This window comes from Esox lucius, chromosome 12 (genome assembly GCF_011004845.1).
Source record: "Esox lucius isolate fEsoLuc1 chromosome 12, fEsoLuc1.pri, whole genome shotgun sequence".
NCBI classification, from domain to species: Eukaryota; Metazoa; Chordata; class Actinopteri; order Esociformes; family Esocidae; genus Esox; species Esox lucius.
The window spans coordinates 4,572,633-4,588,037 of record NC_047580.1 but is presented as its reverse complement, the minus strand read 5'-3'; the positions used below and the strand labels follow the sequence as shown (position 1 = coordinate 4,588,037).

The window sequence follows — 15,405 nt, the reverse complement described above, 5'->3', positions numbered from 1 at the left end:
TATCCTCTCGAACTTAGCCAGTATGTTCCCCAATCAAAGCTGATTAGCTAGACAAACAGGGGTGAAACACAGGTAGGATGGCCAAACCCACGTTTGGATTTGATTTAGAGGGGGTGGTAACTTCTAACAATTGGATATCATTCTTTCAGCAGGTAGGCTACAGTCATTGGACAATGACTAATCTCGCAAGCTGTCACTATGGAATGCTATTAGGCAATGTCTCAGTAATTAATGAAGTAATTAATTAGAGGTCTATTTTTGGGCTATTGTTGTTATTCGATAACAAGAGAATGCCCTAGAGTTTTAAGCTTCTGTGTTCGATGTAAATGTCCTTTGCTGGGGGTATATTGCCTGGCCCTTTTGGTCCACAGAAGGAATTTACCGACACATTAAAAGTAGAATGAAGATTAAAATGAACACGGCTAAAACGATTTTACGTTTTTAGTGTTCTTGTTATACTAAGATTAATGGCTTATCAACATTTCATTCCGTAAAAATTATTATTATTAAATGGTAGACTAACTCTTAGCAAAGTGTTTATATTTTTTATTTACAAAGACATCTTAAATGATGGTATGATGTCGGTAAAAACTAACGTACAGTCTTGAAAGGGTATTCAGTCTTACACTATCAGGTCAGGATCTTTACCCAGGTGTTGTCTGGCAAACGTCTGTTGTGTCTTGATATTATTTTAGAGAGCAGAGGTTTCTTCCTTTTTCACTTCCGATGTTGGCCAAGCCATCAACAATCCTTCTTCTGAGGTCCTTGGATGGGTCTATTCATCTTGGCATGATGTATTATCACACAACCATGTGGTTGAGACCAAACCGGAGTTTGAAATGTTCGTGGGAGGTTGGACTCTCCAAAATTACTCTCTAAGGATTTTCTAATAATTTGCACTTGTTGTTGATTCTAATTTTAGCTATTTTATGTGATGGTAAATGTTGATTTGTAGTAACTTTTTCCATGTTTGGAAATTGCCTTTCTGTTTATTTTACTTGCATAAATGGTTTCAATATGTACATTTCTTAGAAAATCCAACACTACTGTTGTTTGCTCCAGAGGCCGAGTGTCTCTGTAAAGCACTTTGTGACAACTGCTGTTGTAAAAAGAGCTTTATAAATACATTTGAGTGATTATGTGGTTTGTTAAATTGGGTTACTTTTCTTAATATACATTTTCATGTACATTTTAGCTCAACTATCGATGGGTCCACATATTTAGTAAAAAGGACAACTTTCAGGGGGTTATAGTTACTTTTTCACTTGACCATATATTCAGTACTCTATACTGATCTTGTTTACTTTACTTGTATTTTTACATGTATTTTTTTCTGATATTCAGACCCAATTAGACTTGTGACATAGTAGAACATATTAAAAGATTGAAAATGAAATACAGCTTCTTAAAGGAACATAGATGAAGAGCATACAGAGAGGGAAAGATAAGGTAAATAAAAAGATTTTCAGGGATATCAGTAAATAAGCAGTGGGAGGGTGATCAGTACAACAACAGAGAGAGGGTGCGACCAGTAGAAAAGGAGATGGAGACATCAGTAGAGAAGGAGAGAGGGATATCAGCAGAGAAGCGTAGAGAGATCAGAAATCAGTAGAAAAGGAGAGAGGTTAGATGTTACCAGTGAAGGACAAACATCAGAAATCAGTAAAGAAGGAGAGATATTAGATATCAGTGAAGTAGAGGGGTATCAGTATTGCAAGAGCGAGATGGTGAGACCAGTAGAGAAGGAGAGATATTAGATATCAGTGAAGTAGAGGGGTATCAGTATTGCAAGAGCGAGATGGTGAGACCAGTAGAGAAGGAGATATATTAGATATCAGTGAAGTAGAGTGGTATCAGTAGTGCAAGAGTGAGATGATGAGACCAGTAGAGAAGGAGAGATATTAGATATCAGTGAAGTAGAGTGGTATCAGTAGTGCAAGAGCGAGATGGTGAGACCAGTAGAGAAGGAGAGATATTAGATATCAGTGAAGTAGAGTGGTATCAGTAGTGCAAGAGTGAGATGATGAGACCAGTAGAGAAGGAGAGATATTAGATATCAGTGAAGTAGAGTGGTATCAGTAGTGCAAGAGCGAGATGATGAGACCAGTAGAGAAGGAGAGATATTAGATATCAGTGAAGTAGAGGGGTATCAGTAGTGCAAGAGCGAGATGGTGAGACCAGTTGAGAAGGAGAGGGGATATCAATGGAGAAACAGACAGAGATATCAGAAGAGGAGAGAGAGATCTATAGAGGAAAGAGACCAGATATCTGTAGAGAAGTAGACAGAGATATTAGTAGAGAAGGAAAGAAAGATATCCATAGATAGCAGAGAGATCAGATATCATTAGAGAAACATAGGGAGAGGGAGATCACTGGTGTGAGCTGCGCTGTTCGTTCAGAAAGAACTACTTCAGGGCAATCGTCCTGCTGGATTAGGGGATTATGGGACCGGGTGGTTATGTGAGTGCTGTGGTCAGTACTGACCCTGCTTACTGACAGATTAGCTTGGTGAACGTACGGTCTCTTCTCACTGCTAACTGACACCTCCTCTTCCTGCCCAAAACTATCTTTCTCTCAAGCTGGTTGTCTATCAGCTGTGGTCATCACCCACTACAGTTCACTCTGCTGCCCGTCCACCCATGTCTTCCTGGCCAAATAGCGACCTGACTTCCTACCTTCCTGCGTGCCTTGGGGTTTGACGTTTACTGCGGAGTTAAAACACTTGTCTGTGGGGACTATCTACTGACTTGTGACCAGTTCTGCTGCCTGAGGCCAGGAGAGCATTACTAACTAGAATTAAATGAATCCCGAAATAACCTGTCTGTCCGGACCAGCAAATTAGAGGTGAGTGACCTTCTGATCTATATCCCAAGACCTTTGACCTTTTCAGACAGTACAGCAGGGGAACCTAGACCACTGTCAGCTAATCACTACTATCACTATGATACATCCCTTATTAACTCTGTAGTCTGGATGCATAATCATGCGTTATAATATATTATATACATTGTATGACATACAATGTAGTTTCATGGAAGGATGAGGTGTTATCTTTACCATACATAATGATGATGTTGTCAAAAGGAAATGGATCTCATTGTTTAAATATTTATTCACGACTTGATATTTGAAACTGGACAATGTTAAAAACAGTATCCTGATGTTTCCAAAAACCAAAATAGTACAAAGATTCATATGGCAGGGTGAATGCGTAAGCATTTCCTTTTTTGGAAAGGAAAGAAAAAGGTGCATTGGTCTCCTAAATTTTTCCAGAGCTGTATTGTTAAAGGATTGAACCTATACTCAGCATACATTAGTATCTATTTTTACAATGATTCAGTAATATGGTTATACTATTTCATGTGGCTATATAAAAAGGGACAATAATCATAACATAGTGTTACTTTTTTATTTTTTGTGAGTAGGTTTTTCAGTTGCCTTTTGTATTGTTAGTTTGTAGTTGGTTTTGGTAGTGTTCGTTTTGTGGTGTTGGTTTGTAGTAGACCAATGTAGTGTTAGTAATGGGTTTTTGTATTGTCGGTTTAGTAGTGGGATTTTGCAGTGTTAGTTTGTATTGTTTTTTATAACGTTGGTTTTTTAGTTGTTTTCTGTAGTGTTGGTTTAGTAGTGGGTTTTTCTGGTGGGGTTTTTTGTGGTTGGTTTCGTAAACACTTTATTTTGAGTCCCACAATTTCAATTTTAACTATATACAAACTGTAACCTTTACCCTAACCTTAACCATTATTCTAACCCTAACCTTAATGCTTACCCTAAATCCTAATTTAAACCAAACCTTAACCCTAACCTTATCAAGCAGTTGGTTATCAACAGATAATTTGTTGAATATTCGTTGATATTATTACCATGTACAGGACATATATAGGGACTCTCAAAATGAAATGTAACTGTTGGTTTGGTAGAGTTAGTCTCGTTGTCTTTGGCATGGCTCCTCGGCTGCAACACTGAGCAATTACTAAGAATTACTGAGCAGTGTCTCAGTGATCCTTATGGCCAACGTGGGCGGCACTAATGAATCCAATTTACTCTTGTTAATTAGCTTTTTGAGGCATTCTGCTCCTCTAGTCCACGTCTCCTCTGCTAGTACTGTCACTGACGCAAACAAACGTTGTCCTTTATTTCGTTGGTCATCTCATCCTTTCTGGTTTGAGGTCTATGCATCGACGGGAAATACGTTACTCATAAGAAGTAGGTGCGGTAGGAAGGGTTGAGATTAATACTGCCTGGTGGAATCATGGGATTCATACAAACCCACCACTGCAGTGTTTACAGTAATTTTTACATTATTCATACCATGACTAACATTCATACCAGTCTAACATTAATGTGAAGTCAGACCTTAGTGGGGACACACTTGCAGTAGTTGTAGATTATATTTACACATTAGGCTACCCAAGAGCAGTCTGTGAGTTAATTTGATCGGTAGACAAATAGTTATTGTGCAAATATGGGCTTGATTAAATTGAGCCATCGGAAATGCCAATACAACTTGTTTGTTTAATGTGATTCATTTTTATTGTTGAATGTTAAACAATGTGGTAGGGTAATACTAGGCAAACAATATTAATGTACGGTTGTGCTCATAAGTTTGCATACCATGCTAGAAGTTGTAAAATGTTGGCATTTATTTTGAAAATGTGACTTTTCATGCAAAAATACAGTATTTTATTTAAGGTTAGTGATCATATGAGGCCATTTATTATCACATAGTTGTTTGGCTCCTTTTTAAATCATAATGATAACAGAAATCACCCAAATTACATACCCTTGAACGTTTGGCCTTGTTACAGACACACAAGGTGGGACACACAGGTTAAAATGGCAATTAAAGTTGAATTTCCAACACGTGGCTTTTTAAATTACACTTAGTGTCTGTGTATAAATAGTCAATGAATGTGTTAGCCCTCACGTGGATGCACTGAGCAGGCTAGATTCTGAGCCATAGGGAGCAGAAAATAACTGTCAAAAGACTTGCATGACAAGATAATGGAACTTTATAAAGATGGAAAAGGATATAAAAATATATCCAAAGCCTTGCAAATAACAGTCAATATTGTTCAATCACTTATTAAGAAGTGGAAAATTTGGGGATCTCTTGATACCAAGCAAAGGTCAGGTAGACCAAGAAAGATTTCAGCCAAAACTGCCAGACTAATTGATCAGGATACAAAGAAATACCCACAGGTAACCATAACTGTAAGTCTGAAATACAGGCAGCGCTGGAAAAAGACGGTGTGGTTGTTTCAAGGAGCACAATATGACAATACTTGAACAAAAATGAGTTGCATCATTAAGTTGCCAGAAAGAAGACTTTACTGCGCCAGTGCCACAAAAAAGCCCAGTTACAATATGCCCGACAACACCTTGAGTGACGGAGTGACGAGACCAAAATAGAGCTTTATGGTCACAATCATAAGCGCTATGTTTGGAGAGGGGTCAACAAGGCCTATAGTGAACAGAATACCATCCCCACTGTGAAGCATGGTGGTGGCTCAGTGATGTTTTGGGGGTGTGTGAGCTCTAAAGGCAAAGGGAATCTTGTGAAAATTGATTTCAAGATTAATGCTGCATGTTATCAGAAAATCCTGGAAGACAATTTGCATTTTTCTGCAGGAAAGCTGCGCATGGGACACTAGCACAACAATGACCATAAGCACAAGGCCAAGTTGACCCTCCAGTGGTTACAGCAGAAAAAGGTGACGGTTCTGGAGTGGCGATCACAATCTCTTGACCTTAATATCATCGAGCCACTATGGGGAGATCTCAAATGTGCGGTTCATGCAAGACGACCAAAGACTTTGCATGACCTGGAGGCATTTTGCCTAGACAAAAGGGTAGCTATACCACAAGAATTCGGGGCCTCATAGACAACTATTACAAAAGACTGCATGCTGTCATTGATGCTAAAGGGGACAATACACAGTATTAAGAACTAAGGGAATGCAGACTTTTGAACAGGTGTCAGTTCATTTCTTTCTTTGAATGTGAATGTGAAATAAAAGACGTTTTACCTGCTCACTCGTGTTTTCTTTACAAATGGTACATATATTACCAATTTTCCATGGGTATGCAAAATCTGAGCACAACTGTATACCTATGGTTGCCTTGCTGTGTTCCCAGGGCTATGTCTGGCAGTGAGGACCTGGAGGTGTGGTGAGACAGCACTCAGCTCCATGGCAGGGACAGAGCTGGAGCTCAGGACAGGACCCAGTGCTGGGCCACACAGAGTCGTACTACCACTCCTTTTCCAGGGATTGCTGCTCCTTACATCTCCCTGCATTGGTGGTCCCCCACAGCCAGCTTGCAGCCCATTGTTACCTGGGCAGCCTTTTCTAGTACTATGGGGAATCCCCAACAAGGTTTGTTCAGGATGTCCAGACCCAGGAGCTTTTGGGATGGAGAGGGAGGGCCTTGTGGCCATGTTTTATGAAGACACTATTGGGAAGTACCCCTATTACACTGACCAGCGCCAGCCTGTGAATGGAGGCCTTCCCCAACACACCAGACTAGATGGACACCTCCAGAAGACAGGGGAGGATTTGGTGGCAGCGCTACCCTCCCCAGGGTACCAGGGTCTGGGAGTACTGCGTTGGGGCAAGTGGTCCCCGCAGTGGGGAAGGAACCGTGAGAATCAGGGCATCTACCTGGAAGGGTCCAGGGCTCTGCTTAGGACCTTCTTCCCTGACTGGACTACAGAGGAGCTGGAGAAGTGGTCTCAGGTAAGACCCTCAATAATAGGAGATATGTGTTGACATCATAAATGTTAATCGACATGTCGCAGTTGTCCCACAATGATGATGTTATCTCATCACCCAGGTGGACTTTGAAGCAGCGGCCCAGTCCATCATCACAGAGACTCTGAGGGAGGTGAGGAGGCTCCGGCCCAAGGCTCTGTGGGGTTTGTCCCCGTACCCAGACTGCTACAACTCCGTCCCTGGCCAGTTGCTGTCCAACTACACAGGTCGCTGTCCCGCTGCTGAAATGGCCCTTAATGACGAAGCCATGTGGCTATGGAAACTCTGCTCCGCCCTATACCCCGCCCTCTCACTGGAGAAGCTCCAGGGCGGGACCTCTGGGGTCAGACTGTACACATCCAATCAGATCCGAGAGGCACTGAGAGTGGCAGGCTTGGCTGGGACCACTTACGACCTTCCTGTGTTCCCATTAGTCCGAAGCGTCTACACATCAACCAATACTTTTCTGTCTTTGGTGAGAGATCATTTTGTGTGGAAGTGGGTGTTACCATGGCTTCATGTGCTGGGTCTGGGTCTGTCACCAGGGTATAACTAAACAATGTTTCTTCAGGCTGATCTGGTCAACACTGTTGGTGAGAGTGCTGCCATGGGTGCAGCAGGGGTAATCATCTGGGATAAAGATCCAGCTGTCTCCTCTACTAACCCTCAGGTATACAGAGCATCTTTATTATTTTTCATAATTTTTCACACATTCAACTGAGGTCTGGAAACAAGGCCGGCTTTAGCCTTTTGGGGGCCCTAAGCAAAATTTGATTTGGGGCCCCTTCCCCTAGTGGTCGACTGTTAGTGTCTCTTATGCCTAGAACCGGCCCGGTCTGTGAACATCAAAGGTTTCTTGTGTTTTTGTCTGCCATCAGAGAGCTTGCTCAGAACTGGCGACGTTCATCCGTGAAGTCCTGGGCCCGTACGCCGTCAATGTGACCACAGCCGCTCGCCTCTGCGGGGTCTCTCTGTGCCAGGGGCGTGGCCGCTGTGTGAGGCGTAAACCAGAGAGCTCGGTCTACCTGCAACTGCCGCCCCCTAACTTCCTGATAACGCGGGGGAAGACGGAGGGTGTACAGGCCACAGGGCGGCTGGACCCTGGCGACCTGGAGGCCTGGAAGAGGGACTTTCAGTGCCAGTGGTACGAGTCGCTAGAGGGGGCGGCAGCCGACGAGGAGAACCTCAAGGACAAGGCACAGGACGGGGCACAAGGAACCCTTCCTACCGCACCTACCCCCTTAAGTGAGCTAAACCAGGACACCCCTGTCATGGACCACAGTGGACCATCCCTCACCGCACCTGTTCTGCCTCTACTACTGATTTGGGCCATAACTGTAAGTCTGAACTTCTGGTAGGAGAGTATACCCAGCATATAGCATGGTATCTTCCTTAAATGTGGGCTATTCTTTGAGTGCTGTTTATAAAAATACAAAAACAAAAAGGGATGTCTAAGATTCTGTTTGCATAGACTCACCTGTACTTCTCTGAGCTCAGTGCAGCACTGCTGGATGCATATTATATATACAGTGGATATAAAAAGTCTACACACCCCTGTTAAAATGCCAGGTTCCTGTTATGTGACCTATAACGTGAACAATTTAATTGAAAAACAAACTGAAATCTTTGAGGGGGAAAAATAAAAAAATTAAAACTCACAATACCCTGATTGCATAAGTGTGCACACCCTAAAACTAATACTTAGTTGAAGCACCTTTTGATTTTATTATAGCGCTCAGTCATTTGGGGTCGGAGTCTATTAGCATCTTGACGTGACAATATTTGCCCACTCTTCTTTGCAAAAGCGCTCCAATCTGTCAGATTGCGAGGACATCTCCTGTGCACAGCCTTCTTCAGATCACCCCACAGATGTTCAATTAGATTCAGGTCTGGGCTCTGGCTGGGCCATTCCAAAACGTTTGTCTTCTTCTGGTGAAGCCATGCTTTTGTGGATTTGGATGTGTGCTTTGGGTCGTTGTTGTGCTGAAAGGTGAATTACCTCTTCATCTTCAGCTTTCTAACTGATGCCTGAAGTTTTTGTGCCAAAATAGCCTGGTATTTGGAACTGTTAATAATTCCCTCCACTCTGACAAAGGCCCCAGTTCCAGCTAAAGAAAAACATCCCCAAAGCATGATGCTGCCACCACCATGCTTCACTGTGGTTATGGTGATCTTTGGGTGATGTGCAGTGTTGTTTTTGCGCTAAACATACCTTTTGGAAATATGGCCAAAAGGTTCAACCTTGATTTCATCAGACCATAACACATTTTCCAACATGCTTTTGGGGGACTTGATGTTTGTTTTCGCAAACTTCAGCCAGGCTTGGATGTTTTTCTTTATAAGAAAAGGCTTCCGTCTTTGCCACCCTACCCTACATTCATTTGAAGAACACAGGAGATTGTTGTCAAATGTAGCACCCAGCCAGTACTTGCCAGAAATTCCAGCAGTTCCTTTAATGTTGCTGTAGGCCTCTTGGAAGCCTCCCTGACCAGTTTTCTTCTCGTCTTTTCATAAATTTTGGAGGGACATAGAGTTCTTGGTAATTTAAATGATGGCAGGTGCGTAGTGATTTTTATTTAACATGACTTTGAATGTGATTGGTTAATTCTGAACACAACCACATCCCCAGTTATAAGAGGGTGAGCACAATTATGCAACCAGGTTATTGTGAGTTTTTATTTTTCATTTTTCCCCCTAGAAGAATTCAGTTTGTTTTTCAATTGAATTGTTCACATTATAGGTCACATTAAAAGTGGGAAAAGTTCTGACATGATTTATCTTCGTCTCATTCTTTTACATCACAAAAACCTGGCATTTTCACAGGAGTGTGTAGACTTTTTATACCCACTGTAAAACAAGACACCGACTAGTTTTGTATAAAATGACCTTTGCACTAGTTTTATATAAAAAGGTGTTTGTTACAAACTGTGCTATTTCTATTTCAAAACAAAGTTGTGTAGAGATTACTTCTCTATTCTGGAGACTGCAGGAGACTTTTAAACAGGTCAATCAATCAGCTTGCAGAATTTGGAGCATTACATGTAGTCCTCTGCTGGGCGAGTTGACCTATTTTAAGAAATTACCCCGATTTGACTAAGAATCATTTTGTTTCTCATTGACAGTCTGTTGAGAAATTTGTCACTGGAAATAATCAGTGCCATGGTGATGTTTGTAAAGGACTAATGTGTCCACTGTTGAAATCAGATGACACCAGCTACATTGTAGCGTTCCATTACCTGACACTTTGTCAAGCAATTTAATTAGACTTGTCTTAAGGCCACAACTACATCTGCTGTTTATTTACGTTAACTTTTTTAACAGTCTCCGTTTGTACAGCCAAGAACATGACAAAGTAGATCAAACATTCATTACACTGCGGGAACTTAAGTGTGTTCATTTTATACTGTAGTATGGCAGTACAGGATGTTTCTTTCCAACTCGTGTTTAATTTGTGCTTTCTTTCCTCCCTTCTTTCTCCTCAGCTCCACTCCTAACATGTCCTGTAAGCGGACATGACACCTGTAATTTGGTTTACAATGTGGCATTCTCAAACAATGTAAACATATTATAAAATGCTATTGCATTACATTTGTGTTCTTACCATTCATGTTAAGTCAAGCCTCTTTTCTGTGAAAATGTATCCATGTTTTCTATTAAAAAAAATATTGATGCACTAAAGATGTCCTATACATGCCAAGACCACCAAATCCAGGAAAAGAAAACCTGACAAGTAACTCTTAGCAGCTCATGTAAATTTATTTGTGTTATTTTTCTTCTAAAATATACACTCAGGACAAAGGGTAGCGAAATCTTTTGTTACAGAAAGGGATCATATGTACAGAGGGTCATGACATTAAGAGCAGTTAGAGGAGGACATCTCTCCCTCCTCCCCAAAGTCTAGTCCCATAGCCCATCCTGCATCTATATCCAGCTGAAGGGTGCAGGCATCTGATCGAGGCGAGACTCCCAGCAGTTCTGGTCACATCTGGTGGCATCCAAGTCCTTCGTGGGCCATGATACGACCAAACAGTATCAGCATGCTACATCTTACACCCCGTCCAGAACCTCATAACAAGGCCTCAGGATTTAGAACAAATGGATGAAATGGAGACAGGCCGGCTTACAGAGTACCACCAAACCAGTCAACTTGTGAAATAACAGTGCCAGCATCCAGTGACCAGAGGATATCTCCACAGGGCTGCAGGGAGCTAGCCAGTATAACATGACATCTGGAGGGATTATCATCCACACAACATATTTTGTACTGCCACAGCTTTACCTGTATCTAAACTTCCCATTAAAACCTGCCACAGGCAGTTTCAGGAACCTACCTAAGAGACTCCAGAGGGACAGAGGGAGAGTGTGCCATCATGTGGGCAGTGGCAGTTAGTGCAACCTGAAGCAGATCGGACGGTAGTAAGTGAAGCCTCAATTTCCTTCATGTTCAATGAGGGGGGAGAGCCACTGGGCTGAGTGTGCGTCTCCCAGAGGGGTTAAGGGGGCTGCAGTGAGGCGCTTCTGGGGAGGGGGGGGTCAGATCAAACGTGAAGCTGGCACGATTAGTAGCAGTGATTTCAGGACGAAGGAATGGGGTTGTTAGGTTAGCAATTTGTATGCAGTGGGCGTGAGTCTCTGCGGGGGGGAAAGGACCTCCGGGTGGGATAGGCTACTTGCAGATGGCCTCCAAGGCGTCCAGCGTGCGCTTGATGTCCCGGATTTGGGCGGCCAGGGTGTGGATGGGCTGCATGGAGCGGTCCAGCTCCTCACAGCGTGCCATTAGCGTGTACATTCCCTAGGATCCCAATGAGACAACACAATGAGACAACACAATGAGACAACACAATGAGACAACACACAGACAGACACTGTGTCTGTATTCGCCGGCCGCCCTTCTGTTCAGGTCCAGCCCATCGGGCCATCTCACCTTTATGCTCATGTCCACCGATTCCCCCAGGCTGTCCACAGAGTCTCTGTAGGTCTGGATGTATCCCACACTCAGCGCTGTCATCTACACACACAAACACTCACATTGGGCAACTTACAATAACGGCATTATGTAAAGCGGCGAACAGCACAGGAGATCTAAGAAGGGTAGTCGGAGGAGAGTGAGAATGGGACGTACGTTCTGGATGGTTCCATTGAGGCTGCGCATCATCAGCTCCACGCTGTGGGCCACGTCCTGCGTGTGTCTCTGCAGGTCCACCAGGACGGCAGGGTCGATGGGAGGGATGTCTGCCGGCCGCCGCAACGATGACCCCCGACCTCTACTGCTTGTGGAACCCGAGCAGTCCGCTGGACAGGGAAGGAGAATGACACAGGCAGAAACACGCAAGCCCCCACACACACACACAGACACACACACACACACGCCCACACACACACACAGGAAATTGTTATCCGCTGGTCAACAAAGCAAACCCAGCCTTGATCAACCAAACAGTGCTATGACTCATCCTTGCCCCCACCCTTCCTGGGGATGGTAATCTAATCACAAGACAAGGGGGAAGGGTGGATTGATTAGATTCGGAACTTGGCCTTCAAAACACTGACGCATAATGGTAATAACACCATCATAGACCATCAGGGTCCTATCCAGGCCTATCGTAAACAAAACATTTAGCAACAGATCCGAAAAGCGCACGTTTCTCATCGGAAAAGTGTATGACGTCTCTTGTAGCTGTAGTCCGTTTTCTTCTGCTTGGTGCCTGAGGAACAACACCCAGGTGACTAACCATCGGATCCTCCCCCCACCCCCTCCCCAGGCCTCCTGGTGCCGGTACTCACACTCGCAGTCACAGTCCAGGCTTGGTTTGGAGCTCATCTTGATCTTCTGCTCCAGGTTGCGGCATATGAAGTGGGTGAGGTCCCCGTCGTGGCTGACGGTGCCCTCCAGCTCCAGGGCCGAGGAGATGGTGGCCCGGCGACCCTCCGGCTGCCCCCCCCGGCCGCCCGCCCGGGCAGCCCCGCCATAAGCCTGGCTGATCTCATCCAGGCTCTTGCTGTCTTGCATGCCCCGGACAATGCGCTCCCGCTCCGGCACGTTCCGCACGCGCACCTGGGCCATGACGTGGGGCGGGCACGGGCTGCAGTCCGACGACTCCCCATCGGCCGGGACGGAGCTGGCGCCAGATGCCGCGATGGAGGGCTTGTCTGTAAGCTAGAGGGAAGAGTAGGTGTTAGGGCCAGCTTGGAATAGGCTGACATGTCTGGAAAACAAGCGGGTGTTCTAACAGTCTACACATCCCGTCCTACTGCCCAGCTGTCGTCTCCAACATTACCAACGTTAGCATTTCCATACGGGGACAGTAGCTGCCAGTGTAGCATGCACACACCTCACATAACACCTCGGCCTGTGCGTCTCCTGCATACGGCTCCTCTCTCGCCACCTCCTCCGTTTCTGCAGAGCAGCGGCCGGAAGTCTCTGTGTTTTCCGTCTCTGACTGCGGTTCATCTCCGCTGGCAGCGTCCCACCATGTGTCACCGTCCTTGGACAGCGTGCCTGTCTGCTGCGGGTCTCCGGACGTAGCCTTGTTTGGGGGTAAATCTGTTTGGGGGGACTCAGTGAAGGACGTGTCTTTAAAGAGGGTCCGAGGGTCTGCTGTTCCTGCGGCAGAGGGGATGGAGGAATGCGCTGGCAGTGGTGCCGTGTGTCGTTGGGTGTCTGGGTGGAAAGTGGGGTTGTGAGTAACGTCCATATGGTCTTCTAGTCCATCGTGTGATCTCTCTCTATCAACACAGTTCTCAGTCTTTCCATGGGTCCCATCAAGGGATCCCTGCCCAGGACAGGTCACCCTGCCCACGCACTTCCGGAGCTGCCGGGAGGCAGTAGGCACGTGGGTGTGTGGGCCGTTCTCACAGCAGGATCCAGGGGAGGCTGGTGTATCCACCCCGTTGGCTGCTTCCGGCACGTCTGTGCCAATCACAGGGCAGAGGCTCATCCCTCCGCCTGCTGCATGAAATACATAACAGATAAAAACCAACACTCCTCCCTATGCAGCTATAATAACCAACACTCCTCTCTATGCAGCTATAACAACCAACACTCCTCCCTATGGAGTTATTATAACCAACACTCCTCCCTATGCAGCTATAACAACCAACACTCCTCCCTATGGAGTTATAATAACCAACACTCCTCCCTATGCAGCTATAACAACCAACACTTCTCCCTATGGAGTTATAACAACCAACACTCCTCCCTTTGGAGTTATAACGACCAACACTCCTCCCTATGGAGTTATAACAACCAACACTCCTCCCTTTGGAGTTATAACGACCAACACTCCTCCCTATGGAGTTATAACAACCAACACTCCTCCCTATGCAGTTATAACAACCAACACTCCTCCCTATGCAGCTATAACAACCAACACCTCTCCCTATGCAGTTATAACAACCAACACTCCTCCCTATGCGGCTATAACAACCAACACTCCTCCCTATGCAGTTATAATTACAGTTACAACTGGGTCTGACTACAAATAATTTCACATCAAGTTGACCATAGAGGGCTCCAGCTCTGTTTTGTCAGTGGGGTTTCTTGCTTTACGGTTGGGAGAAATACCATAGCAATTCCTTTGCTTTCCTATTATAGTTCTGCTCCTGGTTGAAAGGTACTTGATGCTCTAGTAACTAGTACTAACTCTAGCCAGTATACATTGGAAGACCCACAAAACCAAACTCACTTTACAGCCGACTGCCATCGAACACATAAAGCTAAGTAAACAAAACAAATAGGCCACCGTTCAGTAACTGAACAACAATATGTTTGCCCAAACTGACAACTGTGTTTATAGCACACAACTAGTTGCCAAATAGCTATTTTTGATTAGTTACATCTTACGTTCTAAAACGTTAATAGCTAACAAAATAAAGCTATACTCAGTAATGCAGCGGAAGCTACAAATATTAGCAATACGTAACGTTACCATCAGACTAACGTTTCTAAACAGTAGATTATTGGGTTCCAACATCCAGCAAGCAAATAGCTTGTAATTTACAGCCACAAAAACAAGAAATCTTTCACATGACCGAAGAGTTTCATAATTAACCCTTGTTTTATCAGTAAGATGACGTGAGCTATCGATGATAGCAGCCAGGCCTCGGAATAATGTCTAGTTTTCAATTTCGTTCTTGTCCCGTGTCAAGAGTAACCGTCAACAGACAATTTGTGAGAATAATACATTTTATGTTTACTGTCACGAAAATGTAATATTTGTCAGTTTTAAGTAAATAAACACATACCAGTGTGGTTCTTCCTTGAAAATGTGTAGACCACTGTGAATACAAGAATAACTGAGTACTTCCGGATCAATAATTCCTCCTTCAGAATAAGAGTTCTGTCTCGTATACTTTGTAAATTGGGCGAAATAATAGAAAATGTCCACCATGTATAAAAAATGGTATGCTAGTTAACCTATAAATAATTTCTCGGTGTATTTATATGCAAACTTATACATACACGACCCCCAGACTAACAACTTTTGTTTAATTCCATTTTAGGTAAATTATCATCTTTCAAAATGAGAATTTGTTCCCAACTGACTTACCTGGATAATAAATTATGAAAAGAATTTGAATAAAAAATATGTGTTGCTCTAAAATGCATGTTTTTGTGTATTGCCTAGTCATTCATTAACACTGTCAAAAATGT

At 44.0% G+C, this 15,405-nt stretch overlaps 2 protein-coding genes across 2 annotated transcripts; one reads left to right on the top strand and one right to left on the bottom strand.

Moving 5' to 3' along the window:
- Window positions 1–2,513: 2,513 nt before the first annotated feature.
- On the top strand, window positions 2,514–10,388 carry si:dkey-72l14.3 (Glyco_hydro_56 domain-containing protein). The gene is made up of 6 exons (XM_010895813.4): window positions 2,514–2,844; window positions 6,139–6,737; window positions 6,835–7,227; window positions 7,324–7,422; window positions 7,631–8,089; window positions 10,235–10,388. Exons 2-6 carry the CDS (start codon window positions 6,192–6,194, stop codon window positions 10,244–10,246), a joined length of 1,509 nt encoding a protein of 502 aa, XP_010894115.2. The 5' UTR covers window positions 2,514–2,844; window positions 6,139–6,191; the 3' UTR covers window positions 10,247–10,388.
- A 99-nt stretch (window positions 10,389–10,487) lies between these two features.
- On the bottom strand, window positions 10,488–15,086 carry borcs6 (BLOC-1 related complex subunit 6). The gene is made up of 6 exons (XM_010895814.4): window positions 14,997–15,086; window positions 13,085–13,701; window positions 12,537–12,909; window positions 11,875–12,044; window positions 11,677–11,760; window positions 10,488–11,544 (listed from the first exon to the last, which is right to left on the bottom strand). Exons 2-6 carry the CDS (start codon window positions 13,688–13,690, stop codon window positions 11,419–11,421), a joined length of 1,359 nt encoding a protein of 452 aa, XP_010894116.2. The 5' UTR covers window positions 13,691–13,701; window positions 14,997–15,086; the 3' UTR covers window positions 10,488–11,418.
- Between the last annotated feature and the right edge of the window lie 319 nt (window positions 15,087–15,405).